Raw genomic sequence first — 19,934 nt, 5'->3', positions numbered from 1 at the left:
AAAAAACGTGTTACCCCACTTAAGGTTAGAATGGGATACACAGTGATGGCGTAAAATGGCGATGGGTTCTTCTTCCGCTCGTTTGGCCAATCACACAAAGTATACAAAAAGCATTCAACAATTCTTCATCAGGAAGTCTTTCTTAATCATTTATTTACAACAATTCTTAAGTTGAATACTTCTTCTATTGTTTCCCACATTTTACCATGTACAGTATGCTCATCATATCAAGTTGTGTAATGTGTTAGTTAAAATCTAGTTGGCAATTAAGTAACCCGCTTTACGCGGCGGCGGGAGCAATTATTTCGGCTCGATTCCATAATTAGCGGCCATTCCTTTTTGTACACAGTATCCTATTTAAAGTATGCATAACAGAGCATGTGTGCCGTGAATGGGGTCGTGTGTCTAGATGTGTGTATACCTGTTTGCCTGCGTGTGTGTGTCTCGTCTGTGATAGCCTGTTAATTGTCTGACAGTGTTCCCACACACACTTCTGCTAATGTTCCGCTTGCTATTCAGTCTGCGGCCTGCATGTGTGCAATAACCCCACCGCCACACCATCCCCCAACCCTCCACCCCATCCTTTGGTACGGGTTGTTCCGTTACAATAGCAGCCTCTCATTTGATAATTAACTTTATCCCAACAAGCGGTGATCATGCTCTGACATTAGATTGTGAAGCAATAAATAAGACTTAATCAATGGACACTTCATTAGGTACATCCGCAAAAGCTAAGTCTTGATTGGCAATGTCAGAGAGGTGTTACAGTCATTAATGTCATTTGTTAACATGTCTACAAATACTTTTGATATGGTGGTTCCCTTATTTATATACAAACATTGAACCCCATTTTTATTGTTGGGGATACTTTCCAGACCCACCCGCAAATGAAAATCCATGATATAAGGGAGACCGTATAAAGAAAAAACTATTTATATAGTTTTACCTTCCACTTTACCGCTACTTTTGACTTTTATTGTTGTTCCAGACAAAATTCAGCCACATCTAGGAGCTCTACACACTTTAAACACATTTTAATTTATTTAAATTTGCTTCAAGTTGTTAGTCACACGTTTACTGTAAAACCGACAATTAAACATTATATGTTTAAACCAAAAGTGTTCAAACAAACCATGTGATTTCATCTAAAGAAAGTCCACCAGCTTATTGTTAACATAGAAAACATCATATACAGGCTAACAGAAATACATACATACAACAATATTCTCAGGTATATACTGTATTGTCTCTGCTCTCTGAGAACAAACAATATTACTGCAGCTTAGTAGGGCACCTTCTCTGCCTCTTCTTTTTGCTTTTCACTACTCTGCATCTACATCAGGTAGAGCTCAGTGCTGCCCGCCATGTTGCTGCACAATGTGGTACCACACTGAAGGCTCGCAACTCTAAATTTGGACTTGCGTGTGTACCACAAGAACCCATAAAAGACATTGCTTAAAAATCTGAGATTTAGCTGAGGTGAAAACGATGAAGGCAATATAGTGTTCACTCTACTTACCGTATACATTTTGTACAATATTTTTGTGTTGTCCATTTCTTTTGCTCTCTCAATATATGATGTGGTTAAATGTGTTTGTATTGTTTTAAAAGTATGTTTAAATACCTTTAAAAAAAACAAAGGGTATTTCTACATTGTGGGTTTTCACTTATGATTACTATACATACTTCATGGCCACAAATTTGCATTCCGTGTGCACATTATACATATTTCAAGGCCACAAATGAGCATTTTGCGTGCTTTTATATATCTATATCGTGGCCACCTTTGTTTTATCCCCTCATGTCACGTCTGGGGCTCTGTAGGATCTCATTAGAAATTGCAAATTTTGCCTGTGAATGTAAATTTGAATGCAAAACCAAGCACCTTGGACAGCATCCTCAGGTCCCATCAGGTGTGCTGAAGGACAGCTCCCACCTTCTCACTCCTGAAGGCCATTAAAAACACACACACACACACACACACACACACAAACGCCAGCTAATAATCACACAGGAGTTCGACCCAATATTTTCTCCCGGATGCTGACAGACGCTGCTTGTAAGTCTCTCTTCTGTGGGAGCGTGCCGCCACTCTCATTACAGACGCTGATTAAAGCATAGATTAGCCAGCAGTGGCCCTGCACGCTCCTCACCAGCAGCGCGCTCAATATCAATTAGCGGCTGCGCCAAACGCAGCATGTCCACCGGTGGCTCTCGTCTCCAGCTCCTGTGCAGCCTCCCTCCTCGCAAAGCTGCTTGGCAACCCCCCAACATCCTTTTTTTTAAAAAAAAAACAAGACTAATACTGTTGGAAAAAGAAGAATGCAGCATGAATCACTTATCTAAATCTATAAAATCTATAAACGAATCGAATCTATAAAGCACTTATCTATTATCACTTGAATTTTGTATATTGTTAGGTGCAAAAGTAGTTTTTGCAAATTTATAGACCACCGCTAAGAATATGACGATTGGAAACAATCTAAGATTTTCATTTCGGTATTTGAAATTATGGTTATTAACTATGTTACTTTGTTCTATTTTGAGCCTTTGTGGGACTGTGGATAATATTACTAAATAGCTAATTCTGTATTTAGTAGTGAAACCTCTCAAATTAAAATCTCAGTCCCAGCTTGTTTTATTTCAAATCCATTGTGTTGGTATATAAAGACAAAATCATACAAATGATCTATATATATATATATATATATATATATATATATATATATCATGAAGAGAACATTTCATTTACTGACTCAAATGTGTTTTTGTAATGTTTAAGGTGACCAAGCTGCTTAGTAAAAGCAAAAGTGTCCACTTGCGAGCTTAGTTTTGAGTGACAAGCTGTAATAAAAATAATAATAATCCGGCAACATCAGCTGCTGGATGCACAATGCTGGAAAGTACTTTTGAAACTTCATATATTTCATTCTTGAGTTGCCTGAAGAAAATCAACTACACATTTATTTGAAGCATGTCTGTATCCTGTGTCAAATGAAAATATTCTAAATTATACCCTATAAATCGTCCATAACTCTGACTGATGTGTAAACTCATTTATATTCCAATCTATATCATTTCATGGCTGTTATAGCATGTGGGTCCTGGCTGTTTATCGAGGGTCACCGTGTGAAATTATTCAATTATAACTGCCTGCCATGCAGCAGCACAAGTGCTGATTGGCTTTTTCCAGCGAGGACGACCTACAGTATTTCTCCTCAGTGGGGTAACTGTATACAGTGTCGCCTCACCCTACACACCATCCCCGTCCACCGACAGACAGGCCACCCAATTAAAAGTGGCCATCGATTATAGATAGCTGCCTGCTGGCATATGGAGGGAAGACGATGTTGGATGCTGTGCCACTGCCAATACGGGCCGCGGTGTAGCCGCACGCTAACCAGAGCTGACACCAGCATATTAGATGTGGACCGGGTTAATTCACCTGCACTTGGCCCCTGTGTCGGATCCGCAGCACGGCGCTTTATCTGCCCGCTTTAAATGCTGATCATTAAGTTGCTTCCAGCAGCTGCTGCTGCTGCTGCTGCACCGAGGCTTCTTATCATTGATTCCAAATCACAATTTTTTCACTTCTCTGCCATTGATCAGACTGGAGATGACCAAGGTTTAAACTTGTAAAACCCCTTCAGCTTTCACGAAAGGGGGATGGATTGCACTCTCTTTAAAGGGGAGCTTTGCAATTTAAAAATAAATATCATATTTTGGTCGTAATTGTTCAAATAGTCGTTATGACTTGATAGTAAATTATAAATATGATCTGTGGGGGGAAAACAATTGTCCGTCTCTGGCCTCTAATTTGATATACAAAAAAAACCAAAACAGTGCTTGAGGATTAAACAACCAATCGGAGACAGAAAGCATGACTTACGAGGTGTCAATCTTTAGTCGTCCACTAGCGGGCGCACTCATCATTTAGTCGTCATTCAGTGTTATCGTAACACTCGAATTTGAACATCATGATTTTCTGGGGTAACAAGGTAACAGGTCAGCGCGAGGTCGTGGAGGTGTTCCCGCAATGAGCGTGCCCGCGAGTGAGCAATAAATGATTGGCACGTGGTAAAACACGCCTCCTGTCTCTGATTGGTTGTTTTTCCTCGAGCACTGTGGTTTCTTGAATATCAAATTAGAGGTATGACACATGATGATTTTTTTTTTTTTCACAGATCATACTTATGTACTATTGATATTGATATCAATTCATAATGACTCTTTAAATTTCAACTTTGTCGGTTTATTTTCTATCTTGACAAATGTAGATTTATTTGGAGGACAGCAGGGCAACATTGATGCAAATAGGCTAAAACATTGGCTTCCACATATTGGCATACTCGTTTCTTCAATTTCTTGTTGATTTTAATGCTTGGTACAACTAAATGTATATTACCTGAAGATTACAATGAGCATGACAAAAATGGAGACGATTCTATAATACCTTATTTGACGTGCTGAATTGTATTCCCTGTGATTTTGGTTTTTATGAACAAAATGCATGGAAAGATATAATCTATTAAATCAAACTCTTATGAGCTATTTTTGTTCTCATAATTATATTTGTCCAACAAATGTACCTTTAGTAGTATCAAGCATTAAAAATGAACAATAAACAATTGTTCAATAAACAATAAACTGAAGAAACAAGGGTGGTCTAATAATAAATAGTTCTGTTGTCTAATTTCAAAATGAATTCCAAAGAATAGATTGGAAAATATTATATATATATATATATAGCCAAATATTTTACTCAAATGGGGGTACTGGTACTTTAGAATAATATGACTCAAGTAAAATTAAAAACTAGTCCTTCAAATAATTACTTGAGAAACAGTAAGAAATTACTCAGTGAAAAAGCTACTCAAGTGCTGAGTAACTCGTAACTTCTGATTTATATTTTAATCAGAGCATGAACATCAAATGAAATAAAAATAACTAAATAAAATATGAATATTGCTGAACAATATCACTTCATCTAAAAACAATATTTTTTATAACATAAAATCTTTGTGAGGCTCACCAGGCAGATTACAAAAACAGGAACAAGGCTGCATTGGATATAAAACGTATACACACGCCTTTTCAAATGCCAGGTTTTTGAGTGGTAAAAAATTTGGACCAAGATAAATCATTAAAAAAAAATATTCCACCCTTAACGTGACATAGAATTTGTCCAACTCAACTGATTTATGTTTGTATCTTTCTGAGAGGGGAGGTGAAAATAAACAACTGAAATAAACTTGCATGTGATTGACTTGGACTTGATGTTAACTTAACTTAACTTAACTTAACTTAATTTAACTTAACTGGGATGTGGCTGTGTTCTGAAGTAGCAGATCACATTCAAACTCCACATACACTTTCAATTTTGAAGTGGAAAACAACAACACATGCATAGGGCCTTACAGAAACATTATTTGCTTTATCCACTTAAGGGACTGACTGAAGAAGCTGTTTGCGGACCAGACTTATTGATAAAGTTTGGGGGTGGGGGGAGAGAGAGAGTGAGAGAGAACAGAACAGAAAGTACCCCGGAAGATGCATGTTTTACAGTTACTAATGTTACCACAGCCAAGACAACAGCAAAAACATCTGCAACTTACCGCAAGGTGTTTTCTCAAGTTAGAAGTGGGCTGAAATGTCCGAGATTGGGCAGTGATTAAACTACGCTGCAGGTTAGAGCTGTTGTATTTCATAGTCGGTAATGTAAACACGAGTCGCGCGCGGCTGTCACGACTCACTTTGATGAGCCCGTGAAGCCCAACAGAAGACTTGGTGTGCAGACATCTGACATTCTTGTGTCGTTTGATGGGTGAACTTGAGTCAAACATCTCTGTGGTAATCACGGTGGATTGGAGCGACGGCGCCCGATGCGGAAGTCGAAAACGAAAGTCGAAAAGTAGATCCTGCACGCAAATATTGATAAATGAAAGTAGCGAGCGGCATGTAGACCATTGTAAAGGAGTAAAAGTACTCTTTCTTGTTAACATAAATACTCAAGTAAAAGTAAAAAGGATGCTTCACTAAAACTACTCTGGCAAGTAACATTTATCCAAAATGTTACTTGAGTAAATGTAACCCGTTCCTACCCACCTCTGGGATGCATGCGACAGGTTCATTACAGCAATTTTTCAGGCAATGTTGCAGAGATGCGACTTCATCCGGCCCTTGAGAAAATGTTTATCTAATTTACAGGTGTCAAACTCAAGGTGTGAGGGCCACATCTTGCGTGCAACATTTTTTTTTACATGGCCAGCGAAAGCAAATACTTTGCAAATTTACCTCACCTTGAACAGATATTACAAACTTTTTTTCTTAACATAAATTGAACAATAGCTGTATGCTTACTAGTATTTGGTTGTCACTATTTTCCATGACTTCTGATTTCAAATGTCAATTTCTTGTTAAAAATATATATCTAATGCAGGGGCAACTGTCTCGATCTAATAATGCGGTGAGGTGATTATACATTCATATGATTTTCAGTCATAGCAGCCCTCTAAGGAAAACCATAACTACCATGTGGCCCACGACAAACGATCGACACCACTGATTCAATTTAAAATCTAATTTGTATTGACTTTGTTTTTAAAATGATTTTCATGCAGTAGTTCGCTTCACGTTGTTTTTTAAAATGCGGGACAGTGAGCCTCCCGTGTCCCTTATGGCTCTCACCAAACCCATTTTCTGGACCCAATTTTATGGTGTCTCCTCTCTCACAGTCAGAGCTTAAAAATCAATCCATTTTGCATTCAGTGCACCAAAGTTAGCATAGCAGGTTGATAAATATGTGTGCTTTATTTTTCTCAAGCTGCTGCGCCTCCCCTGAAGTCCTCTGGCGCCCCCTAGGCTAGGCTCGCCTCACGTTTTGAGAACTGCTGGTCAATGAAATGTAATTTATGTGGTTTCTTGTAAGCATGTGAGGTTTAGCCACTTTTGATGTGTCTGTGAGAAATTTCTATTCCGAAACAATTTCGTACCATTGTGTCGCATTTTCATACAAATGCTAGACAAAATAAAAACCAATCAATCACCCACTCTTAATAGTTACACACAGTGAGAGAATGACAGTGCTAATTTGTACGTATTTGTGCAAATACTCCTTAGCTATCACCTGTCATTGTGTACTGGAGCCCCCCTAACCTATTTCCAATTTTCTCCTTCCTATTTTCCACAAAGCTGCTTTTCCATTAGTGTTGGGAAAACATGATGGCAGGTCCATTTAAAAAGCCGCCGCTCCACCCTTCCCATAAGGCCCCGTGGCCAGGAAAATAAGAAATTAAGAGCGCCCGCTGTCTCTCCCAAACTCCTCCATTGGAGCTCCCGGAGGGCGGGACAAGGGAGCTTTACCTTAGCATATGTTAACTATTACAAGGTGGCTTGATAGAACACAACAAAATGACTGGTAATTGACGTAAAATATGACAAAGCGTCGGAGTCTTTGTGAGGGAAGCGTGGCACATTACGGCGTATCAGCTCCGTAATGCGACTGATTAATGAAAGATCAACCTCGCACTCACTCAACTGATTCTGTGAAAAATGAGTTTTGTGTTGTCATTCCGACAAGCCGGCAACCGCCACCGGAAAAGACTATTAGCCAGAATCATTATCAATAGCCATATTTTCAAACTCTATTACGGCAATCAGGCTAGAATTTATTCAATAGATTTAGTTCATTTGCTTGTAATTGATAAATAATCAAAATTTATCAATGTACTTGCACACATTTCACTAACAATCAGGGAAAACTGCCCCATTTACCAGCTGACTTGGTCCAAATTAGAGCTAAATTGATGATCAATTAATCTTGGGAGGGGTAGTGTTTAGCAGAGGAGCAGCGGAAAAGTGGCAGAGAGAGGGAGCGAGGGAGAGGGAGGAGACCGGGAAAGGATGATAAAAAGAACGGATGGACGGGAAACGCGAGCTCAACCAAAAAACACCAGCAGGCTGCAACGGTGTTCCCTGTCATGTCACAAATATAACTCCAAAACACATGCCTTTGCTTTGTGTGTGTGTGTGTGTGTGAGTCATACACTGAGAAGTACCAGTGAGCCAGATGATGTTGGGCGAGTGGCGACGAGCGAGGTCAAAGAGAGTGATCCCATTTCTTCTTTCATTTGCTGAGCCATTCAATTGCATGATGTGGCTTTGCTGCGGTTTGATAATTGCCAGCACATGTTTCTAATTTCAAGCCACTCAGAGACACTGCTGACCCAAGTCCTCCCCTTCTCTGCGCCACGTTTGCCACTAGAACACACACACACACACACCTTGTCACTGTAAGCAACAAATAAATGCAAAGTCAATCTCACGCTGCACGCAATAATGTTATTTCATTACTGTATTTGAAATATTGACAGACTGTAAATGTTTTCAAGTAACATTGACCCATGAGGATTTTGTGGTAAATTATACCTTACGTTATGTTCATGGAATAACCATACAGAAGGGCCTGAGTGTTGGGATTATCTTGATTTTTAGAAACAGATTTCTCCATAGAAACACAACACCAACAACGCCCTCATTTAAATGCACTTCGAGTAGTTTTAATGTTAAACTTCCAGTAGACCGATACACTACCACCGACATTTTCCTAAGAGTACTCACCTACTCTTACTTTGAAGTCATGTCAATTTGTTTAAACTGGAAAAAAAAAGCAGAGGTCATCGCAACTTGCAATTGTTGATTATCAAGCAATAACCAGACCGCCATCTTTGGTTAGCTTGCGTTTTTAATTAACCACTCGGCAAGGCAAGAACAGATACATGCGGCCGTGACAATTTGATTCACTTTCTACTATCACTTATCTAGCGTTAGCTTAACCCCAAATAGAGATCTTTGAATAATCAAGATGTCACACTTCTTTGATATTGATAACCTCTCACTTCAGCGTTTATTTGCGAAATCCTTGAAAACCTCTCCTAATTTCTCCACAATGTGGAGATACTCATGGTCAATATTATGGTGACTTCAAAATCTGTTATTATAGTAGCTCCGCTTTCATTGTTTAAACGGAATGTGTTGCACTCATTCTCAATGCAGACAATTCATTTCACTTTGTCTTTATTCTAACAATGTTTGTGTTAATTATTATTTTAATGTTAATGGAGGATCGCTCTATTAAAAACACATTTTGGTACCACTCACTCTATGATAGCATTTAGAGATTAAAAAAAATTGGTTTGTAAAATTTGTGCGCTTGCTGACAAGGTGGACATTTTTGGCTAACATATTTCAAATTTCTGAAAGGCTTTTATATCAATTGTTATTTCATGAGGATGATGTTAAGATTGACAGCATCCAACTACACACATAATATGATGAAAAGTAGGAAACAAGTGTAAATATTTATTCTGCTACAAGCCACTGATTTAGCCTCCACTGAAGGACAAAATGCTTACTAAAAACGTCAGAGGGTTACCTAAAGCAGCAATTTCAAAATAATGTCAGCTTCAGGTACACATGCAAAATATATATATATATATATAGTGTCATTTAAAAAATGATGACACACACCAGTTAGCAGAGCAGTGTGTGGGACATACCAAAATCACATCCCCCCCCAAAGATAAATAAAACAAAATACCCACACTTAATCATTTATAACTGGCTTGCGGTCGGAATGCCGAAATTTTGTACAACCTTTGAGACATGTTTGTCTTGACAATTTTGATAAGATTCCAATTGCGATACATATTTCCAGCAACTGACATCAACAGCAAAGCACGCAATTAGCTGTTTACGATTCCGTCTTCTTCTCTTGACTCTAAATTTGAATTTGAAAGGGTGTTGAGAAACCACTTGCATTACCGCCACCTACTGGAAACGTAGAGCATGGATGTACAGAAATCTTTATGTGAACCAAATGGAAAGCAATTTTGTAAATATGTTTTACAAATCACAATTTTATGCTGCATATAAGAATCCGAATAAAGCATTTCTTCACATTTGATTATTTAAATAAAACCTAAAAGTTGCAAATAATTTTTAAAAAACGAGATGTCACGAGTCATTTTTTTTCCTGTGTTGCAGAAACACTCCAAAAATTGACTCATTTCACTTAACAGGCAGTGCAAAGAATTGAAATTTGTTTTACCATTAAATTGCATGTAAATTTTGTCATTTGACTTTTTAATGTGATTAGGTGTTTGGGATTAGGGCGTATTTGACAGTCCTGCTATTTTACTAAACTCATGAGAACAAAGGCCCTTATGTCACTGTTTCCACAGCTCGCTGGCACCTGTAATGTAAGCCACTCATTACCTCAAATGATGCATCGCAGCTTCCTAATGATGGAGCCACTGTAATGGAGCCCACTAATGAGAAGCTCTTAAGAAAGAGCATATTCTAATAGCTGGAGCAGAACTGGAGGGAAAGTCAAGGAATAGGATGTAAACACACCATTAAGCCTTCATAGTTAACCCTTTGACCCCCGTTCACTTAAATAGGTGTCTTCATTTCCAAATGTAATTAAGGACTGTGTTCATTAAAGGATTTGCTTTATTTTTGGGATTATAAAAAAATGTAATTGAGAAAAAGCACATTCGACAGCAGCATGATGAGTAATCAGGATTGTATCACAAAAATGCTTTCTACTAACAAGTTGTCAAAATACATTACACGCGGGATTTGTTTGGCTGTTGGCCTTTTGAGCGTTAATACTTTCAAAATGTGCACTTTTCAAAAAAGAGAAAGCAGGTTGGATTCATTTATTGTTCATTTTAAATGAAGTAAATGTGACATTTAGAGCAACGGTGGCAAGACGTCTCGTATACGTATAATATTTGCATCTATATTCCGGGAATCATCTCGTGTCCTGATGAATGAATGCAGTTTGCCGTTATTTAAATTTTCACAGTGCGGATGAGACCTGCGAAACGGTTGCCACGGAGTCAAGTGGAAAATCAGACGTTGATATTTTTTCCTGGTGTTTCTATGAATATTTATGGCATTCCCAAGGAGAATCAGTGAGTGTTTACTCTTCCCACAAATATGTTTGTTTTTTTTTGCTTTGTTTTTGATGCCCTCCGTTTTCAATGCCATAAAGCACACTATATGTAGTCATCTATGCAATTGGTTACCCAAATCCAATCAAGTATGCATTTCCTGTAACATAGGTTAAAATTCATAGTAGTATGCATTTTGTGTGTGAATACAAGAGAAACTTTTTTTTTTTTTTTTTTTTTTTTGATGGATATGAAAAAAAATGGTCTGATGAAACCAAGGTTGAACTTTTTGTCCAAACAAAACACTGCTCATCACCAAAAGAACACCATTCCTACAGTGCAGCATCAATGATTTGGGCATGTTTTTCTTCAGCTGGAACTGGCGTGGAGGGAATTGTGAAGTGACTTTTAGCACAAAACGGCGTCAGGCTTCTAAGCAAATAACAAAAAAAATAATGTCAGGAAAGGCCTAACATAGCACTGACATCCAGTGGAAACCTCACATCTCCTAAACCATCACTTTTCAGGAAAAAAAGAAACGGCATGTTTGTTTTCAACATTTTAGATTGGTCAATAATTTGACTGACCAATAGTATTAATTTAAATATATATATATATATATATATATATATATATATATATATATATATATATATATATATATAAATTGACCAAATCTGGACAACTTCGGCCTGACGAAGTTTGAATGTGATTCATTCTGAAGACAGCCGCATCGCAGTTAATAGAGGATATGCACACTTATATATATATATATTATTATATGATATATAATATTTAGGATGTTTATTTTCACTTCCCCTCTTGACAAGATGAAAACTTTCAATTGAGTTGCAGATAGGTTCAATTAATGTTGGAACATTTTCCTATAAAATAAAAACCTGGCATTTGAACAGGGGTGTGTAGACTTTTTGTATAGACTGTAAACACAAGCCACCACAATAACCACCATCTCGTTGAATTGTCAATAAATGGGGATTATTGGCATATTGGCACCGTAAATTGTGCAGGTGTCCCTAATGTTGTGGCCCAGTCACACGACAACCTTTGAGAGCCTTGTGGCTATTTTTAATAACAACCTCCACCACCGCGCGCGCGCGCACGCGCACCACCAGGCTCTGCGCGTGACACACTCCTCCTCTTCATCATTAAGGAAATGGCTCTTCTTTGCTGATTATTTTATTTGGGAGCTGTGATTACCGCCATGTGCCATAGATCACGCAGTACCGGGGAGCAGGCGGAGGGCGGCGGGCCTAATTGGGGCTCGGGATGCACGCAGTGCTGCGGCCAAGCTGTGTGGCCGCGGAGAGGGAAGCCTGTTACGAGGAGTAGAGAGGAGGAGGAGGAGGAGGAGGAGGAGAAGGAGGGGGCTCGTGTGTTGCACATCGCGGATGTACTTACTGGACCGCCATCACACACACAAATGCCATTTGAACCATTTCTGTGGATGGAACATCGATTTTCGCCCCTTCGGCGAGTGAACGCACGAGCCTAAAAAAACTAATACAGCTAATATAATCTAAACACTATTTATATTACCACAAAAAAAGGTGCCTTTTTCTTTTTCTGTTTGCTCTGCAAAGGAGTGGATTTGATGAGTAAAAGCGGTGCACGCGGCAATCTTGATCTTTGCAATTGCTCTTCAAAATTGCATTTGTGTATTTTTTTTTTTTTTTTTTGTTCCGTGGATTTTCATTCCGAATGCGTCTCTCGGCGTGTAAACAGCCCCCGCGTGCACTCAGATGCGCCGCATTAACCCGCGAGTGTTTCCAACTGCAAGGGAGAAAGATTGATGTGGTCCAGTTAGGGAGGCTGAGTGAGACATAGAGCCCGCACAAGTGTTTCTCGCTTATTACGCCAATAAACTTCCAACAGCAGCACAGATGACTAATGATTACTTTCCGTTTTTCCTCCAACTGCAACAAACATTTTATTATTATTATTTGTATTATTTGTATTACACCATGAAACTCAATATTATCCTTACATATTTTGGTTTCAATTAATTGCTTTCCAATATGCCCTCATTAGGTGCAAGATACAATATTTGGTAACTTCAAGTCCAAACTGACAACAATGTATTTTATTTTATATATATATATATATTTTTATTTTTTTTTAATTTAATTTCATAGGCTATAACCAGAAGGTCATGTTATAATTCAATATAATTAAAACAAAATTGTATTCTGTTCATTTGTTATTATTATGAATCGAATGATGTTGATTTTAAAATGTGGGGAAAATACTAAGGTAAAAAATGACAATGGGAGGTTTGAAATGATTAAGTATTAAAATTAGTGCTCCATAAAGGGTTAAAAGCACGACTTGTATTGTGTCTCATTTTCGGATTGTATTTTTATTATTTTCCTGTAATTTTATTTGTTTGCAGTCTTAAGTAGAAAGGAACAAATGTTGCTCTTTATGTTGTTTTTGTGTAATATTAAATATTACACATTTGCTATAGGGCATGCATTCATAATAATCTACACTGTTGGCGTTGTTTATTTAGGAGTGTCCTAAATATTAATGTTACGTTTAATTTGATTGTTGAATAATTACATATATATTCAATACAAAGCCAATATAATAATGCAAAGTAACTGTGCAATATTTGGCATTTTTAGAATTATATTGCATTTTTCAGTATTATTGTCGATTTTTTATTATATAAGATGTAAACAAGGCTTTTTTTTGTTTGTTTGGTTTTTTTTCTTTCTTTGTTTTACCAATTAGCCTTGGCTAAAATAATTCCATCGTAGTAAATTATACATAAATTTTTTTTTGCAAATGTACCACCACCCCACAAAAAAAACCCAGATCAGATATAGTTAGCATTCAATATAATAAACCGTTTCATGCTCGCGTTTTTGCAAAATTCCTTTTAGCCGCAAACGTGACAGTTCTGATCTCTTGACAAGCTTTTTTCGAACGAACCCCACCCGGAAACTTCTCAATATAAGAATCATAATGTTAATGATAATAATAATAAAACAGGTCAACTTGGCCTCAGAGTCCCTCTCCTTTGTCTTCCCACACTGAATGATGATGATGATGATGATGATGATGATGATGAAGTTCGAGATCCCTCCTCATCACATGCACGTACCGGTCCATTTCCTTGCAGTTGTTTTTTTCTGTTTGTTTGTTTCGTTTGTTTGTTTTTTTTTTTTGTGTTTTTTTTTTTTCCTCCTCCACGCTGCTCGCGCTGCTTCTCTGCACGGTGACAGATTGGGCACAAAGAGGAGAACCATGAGCGAATGAACGGACTCCTCGCTCGGACGCCTCCTTTGTCAAAAGTCCCGAGGTGTGCTGCCGCCGCTGCTCCCGAACATCTGCCCCCGGAAAGAAAAAAAAAAAAAAAAAAAAAGAAAAGAAATTACCCCCAAAAAAATCAAATAAAAAAGCAAAAGTCCCCCTCTGCATGCCCCCGTGCAGCGTAGCACGACGCGCGGCCGAGTTGCAGATCGATGCTTTGTCCCCTGTTTTTAATTGTGGCACAGTCCTACTTATGGACACCCACTCCTGCAAGCGTTTTGGCTCCTGCACGTCTGATTTAGTCCCAAGCAAAGCGGGCCTAAACTGCTCTAATTGCCGACGCCTTGATGAAAAGTCGATGGGACTTAAAGCGGCCCGATCGCTAAGCGGAGCCGCAATCCATCTGTACTCGTTTATTTCTTTCTTTCCTCCATTTGTCTCCACAAATCACCTGCCAACCGGGACGCTTATTTGTTTCTTCGTGCAACCGTTGAAAAGAAATAATCTCGCTCGTTCGCATGCGTTTGGAGCTTTAAATTCATATCGCGGATGTATTTATTTATCCCGCGTTTGTTAATGCTGCGCGTTTGCGCACGCGTCCGTCATGGCGCAATCGTTTTTTTTGTTTGTTTGTTTTTTTTCCCACCCCCCGAATTTGTCATTAATTCCACTTTGGTTTTTTTGGGGTTTTTTTTTTTTAAATGGGGGCATTTCACGCGTGTGTTCATCTCGCAAGCAGGTGTCCCGCAGCCCACGTGCGGATTAAACAAACACATTAAGACGTTTTAACGCGGAATAATTTGAGCATGAAAAAGCTAATAAATCAGAGGATGCTTCGGCAGAATTGAATTGTAGTGTTTTTTTTTTTTTTTTTTACGCGTGCACGCATGGGCGCGTGCGCGGCTTTAAAAGCAACACACAACATGAGGGGTGGGTGGGTGGGTGTCGGTCGGCTCCAATCCTGGCCTCTGATTGGTTGTTATTTGAGGAAGCTGACGGCTTCTCTCCACTAATAAGCGCCTCCCAGCCGTTCTAAGGGCCATTATAATGCAAGAGACCTCCTTTTTTTAAAGCACAAACCGAATTTTCCTTCATTTAGAACATCTATGCCCCTTAAATTGCCCCCAAAGTTTGTCGGCGCGTTTTGCCCGGACCTCTTTTCGCCCTGGAGCGCTACGCGATGCTCTCCCACGCCGACCTCCTGGATGCTCGGCTCGGTGAGTTCTCGGCTCTAAACCCGGGAGCGAAACTCCACTGTAAGACTAACTTCTTATTTATTTCACCTTTTGTGTGTGTGTGTGTGTGTGTGTGTGTGCGTGCGCGTGTGTGGGTGCGTGCGTGCGTGCGTGGTGATCAATGGCGTGTGTATTTAATGACCTGTAAGTGTTTCTGTGGAATTAGGAATCATTTGACAGCATAAATGTGATTAAGACCCTCAGCTAAATGAAGTTAATTTATGATTTTGTTGTATGTTTTTTTTTTGGGCTGTCTTTTGAGATGTGTTAACATTCTCCTTTATTCCTCTCAGGGATGAAAGATGCTGCAGAGTTACTGGGACACCGAGAGGCTCTCAAGTGTCGGCTGGGCGGCGGGGTGCCGGACCAGGGCCATCCGGGAGACATGGCCCCCGGTTCGGACTCCGTGGAGGGAGCCACCCTCCTGCCCGGCGAGGACATCACCACCGTGGGATCCAACTCGGCCGGTATGACGGTGAACGGGAAAGAACCGGAGAAGCAGCAGCAGCAGCAGCAGCAGCAGCAACAGCAGCAACAACAGCAGCCCCAGCAGAGCTCCGGCGGGCAGGCCAGTCAGCAGAAACAGAAGCGCCACCGGACCCGCTTCACGCCGGCGCAGCTCAACGAGCTGGAGCGCAGCTTCGCCAAGACGCACTACCCGGACATCTTCATGAGGGAGGAACTGGCGCTCAGGATCGGCCTGACCGAGTCCAGAGTTCAGGTAAGCCTGTTGGAAACGAAATAACGGACCTCACCTCGCACGGAAGCTCACGCGATCCATTTGGCGATCATATAAAAGACATTCTATTTATAGATGCTATTGTGATGTAGATTATATGACGGGCTACTTATTATTAGACTCAATTCAACATGTTGCCAGTTTAATGTAGCAAAAATGTTTTAGTGGAACAAAATAATGGGGTGGGGGGGGAACAAAACAAAGAATCGTTTTTTGTTTTTGTTTTTCTGAGTCGCTGTCCATTGTGCTGAAGTCATATTCACAATAGTCCAAGATGAAAAACATTGTGTTCGTGTATGCGAAGTCAAATTGGGGGGGGGGGGGGGGGAAATATGGTACAAAAAGTGCAAAATTGTTATTGTCAAGTCTGTCGTTTTTTTTCTAAATGCAAATCGTTGATCATCCAAAAATGTAATTGATCAATAATTTACTGTCAACCGTTTCATAAGATTCGACAAAATTCAACTTCATATTTTGTGTTGACCTAGTCAACGTTCAATTATTTTGTGTATTTCTTTTCTTCCCCTTACGCTATTTGCCCCCTACCCACAAAATTATGTAATTGCAATTTAATATGCAGTTGTGCTCATAATTTTGTATAGCCTCGTAGAATTTTTAGAATGTGTACCACGAGTGATGAGGCAAAACACATTTTTTTTGTCTTAGTGGAATTAATGGAAACAAACAAAAGACCAATTCAGAAAATATTTGAGCTAGACCCAGTTCAGTCATCAGTTATAATTTCCCACAAAATTGCCAATATTTCATAAATAAGGCCACGGTATGTACATTTATGACCATAACACGTGCCACGAGCAGCCAATTGAGGAAGACAAGCGATTTTCTGCACCACTTAGACGTTAACCTCGCATAAACTCTATTGCAATACTTAAAAAGAATCAAAACACGAAATGGTAATATTCTGTCTTTTGAGTGCCAATACAAACAAGACATATATATATATGACAGCATATATATATATATATATATATATATATATATATATATTTTTTTTTTTCTGAAGGCGATGAGAGATTGCATTTTCTTTCTCCTCGTCGTGTAATAACCTCCCCTCGGCTGGCGCGTCACGCGTGGCTGCGTGGAATGAGAGCGAGTTAATCACACCCTGGTGTGATGAAATCTTTACGAAATAGCACGCGTTTGATGTTTTAAGTCTTTTTTATTATTATTATTTTAGAAAAGATGAAGGCAAAAAAAAAAAAAAGACATTTAGGCCACCCTTTAACAAACACTGAAATCTAGTACACTCTTCCGATAAAAATATTAAAATGAGAGTGACACATTTTTTTTGAGAACGCGGAATACCCCCCCCCCCTCCCAAAAACAAAATATTAATACAAAAATAATAATGATACTTTATTTATAGGCGTCTCAAGGTCACCTGACTAGGCAACTAGAAATTGTTTTTTTTTGTGATGTATTAAAATGAATATGCATTGTCACCAATGAATGATGAATCGCTAAATGTTTTTTTTTTTTATTCCTGTCAATACAATTAATTATACGGATACTATAACTTTAGTGTAACATAAGAATCATTATGAAAATAGGCTGCCTATATAATTTCCCACAGCTAAAATGACTCATTTAATTACAATACAAAACAATAACAATTATATTGTGTAACATTACAATTCATACTAAAATATAGTAGCTAAATGGTTGAAGGGGAAATATATTTTAATTCCAGCTATTATACACTAACTTGCTTGTGATAAATATTCAAAGTGCTGCCCTCGGACTTGTATTTCTTTCAATAATAATTTTATTATGACAGTGTCATTTTTGTGTGGTACGGTCATTTATTCCCTGTATGTGATTTTACCTCTACACTTAGACTGCTGCATATTTTACTTTTGAAAGATAGTGACAATAAACAGTTCAAACCTTAAAAAAGGGTATAGACCGTACGCATCCACTTTAATAAATAATAATATAAATAATAAAAGACCCTAAAAAGCAATTTTAGCTTTTTTTTTTGTGAGGAGGGGGGGGGGGGGGGTAGTTAGACCTTTTATACTTTTCTGCAAATAAATGCTCTAAATGACAATATTTGTATTTTGAATTTGTTCTGATGCCAGAATAAAACATTTTACTCAAACATATACAACTAGCAAAATATGACAGACTGACCATTTTTCGGTGTTGTTTTTTTTTGTTTTCCCTCTCCAAGAGGTGCATTGTTGAAACAATTGTCGTCATCATGTAAACATTGTGGGCCCTGCAGATTTAAGCTTATAATAGCTGTTGCACTTTGATATAAGTCACCAAATGGTGTTAAAGACTCGTCCCCGTCGGCCCGCAGGTCTGGTTCCAGAACCGCCGCGCCAAGTGGAAGAAGAGGAAGAAGACCACCAACGTGTTCCGCGCCCCGGGCACACTGCTGCCCACGCCGGGCCTGCCGCAGTTCTCGGCGGCCGCCATGGAGAACAGCCTGTGCTCGTTCCACGCCAACGACTCGCGCTGGGCGACGGGCATGCCGGGCGTGTCCCAGCTGCAGCTGCCGCCGGCGCTGCACGGCCGCCAGCCGCCGAGCATGGCGCAGTCGCTGTCGCAGTGCAGCCTGGGCCACGGCCCGCCGCCCACCTCCATGGGGCTGTCCAACGGCCTCTCGTCCAACGGCTCCGGCCTGCAGTCGCACCTGTACCAGTCGCCTTTCCCCGGCATGTCGGCGTCGCTCTCCGGCCCCACGAACGTGTCGGGCTCCCCGCAGCTGTGTAGCTCCCCGGACAGTGACATGTGGAGAGGGACCAGCATCGCGTCCCTCCGGCGCAAGGCGCTGGAGCACACAGTGTCCATGAGTTTCACTTAGTGACTTTGTACAAAATAGAAAGAAACACGCGTACCGCCCCCCCCCCCCCCCCCCCACGCAGACTCTCCACACCCTCGCCCCAATTTAGACGGGAAACAAACAAAGAAAACAATTAAAACAAGCGAGAAGCGGGGACGCAAGGAACAACACCCACGCAGCCATTTGAAAGCAGCTGACGCTGAATCCCCTTGTAATGATCTCCGGAGGGCCAAACAATTGTCGTGCCTCTCGCAGCACTTGTAATGTTGTGTTCAAGTGAACTTGTGTTATGTCAAACGGTAATTTATTGAATATACATTGGGGTTAATTTTGTATTTTGGATTTCTTTTAATTTTTTTTGGAAGGGGGGTGGTAACAGCTTGTGCGTGGGCCCGTTGCGGCGTTGCACTGTGCATGCGTGGGGATTTTACACGAAGGGACACTGCACACACACACGCACACACTTATACTCTACGGTGATCTTTCAGTCTAGGCCTAAACTCTGTTTTAGGGTGTTTTTGTGTAGATTTAAAAAACAAACAAAAACAAAAAAAAAACACCAACATTCTTGTGTGACATGTTTTAACTTATTGTATGTGCTATATTACTTGACACATTTCTTATTAAATGTTTGATCTTACATTGAAATGCATCACATTGACAGGTTTGTACCAATTGGAAAAAAAACAACAACCCACCAACAAATAAAAGTACTTTTAAAATATGTCTAAATGTCTTTATTATTATTTGGCGCTCACTATTATTGACTTTTATAGTGCGATTTTCCTCAATGACCCCCATTTATGGCATGAAGGTTAAATTATAATGCACATGAACGTGAAAAAAATACTTCACCAAAATAAAACAAACAGCTCTTAGACATTAAATGTAAATGTTTTGAACTTAAAAGTTAA

At 39.5% G+C, this 19,934-nt stretch overlaps 1 protein-coding gene across 5 annotated transcripts in view; it reads left to right on the top strand.

Annotated features, from left to right (window-relative positions):
- LOC133475182 (homeobox protein orthopedia B-like) overlaps positions 1–19,723 on the top strand; it is an 87,804-nt gene extending 68,081 nt beyond the window's left edge. For 2 of the 5 annotated variants that reach the window (XM_061767660.1, XM_061767664.1), the window contains exons 3-4: positions 15,763–16,190; positions 18,535–19,723. In XM_061767660.1, the coding sequence (XP_061623644.1) occupies positions 15,763–16,190; positions 18,535–18,950 (844 nt within the window). In that variant the 3' untranslated portion in view covers positions 18,951–19,723. Of the gene's footprint in view, positions 1–6,823; positions 6,905–15,193; positions 15,491–15,762; positions 16,191–18,534 lie in introns of those variants that run through there. The other 3 variants (XM_061767665.1, XM_061767662.1, XM_061767661.1) reach the window with 3 other exon arrangements.
- The last annotated feature ends 211 nt before the right edge of the window (positions 19,724–19,934 follow it).

Source organism: Phyllopteryx taeniolatus, chromosome 3, assembly GCF_024500385.1.
Source record: "Phyllopteryx taeniolatus isolate TA_2022b chromosome 3, UOR_Ptae_1.2, whole genome shotgun sequence".
Classification (NCBI taxonomy): Eukaryota; Metazoa; Chordata; class Actinopteri; order Syngnathiformes; family Syngnathidae; genus Phyllopteryx; species Phyllopteryx taeniolatus.
This window is presented reverse-complemented; position numbering and strand designations above follow the sequence as displayed.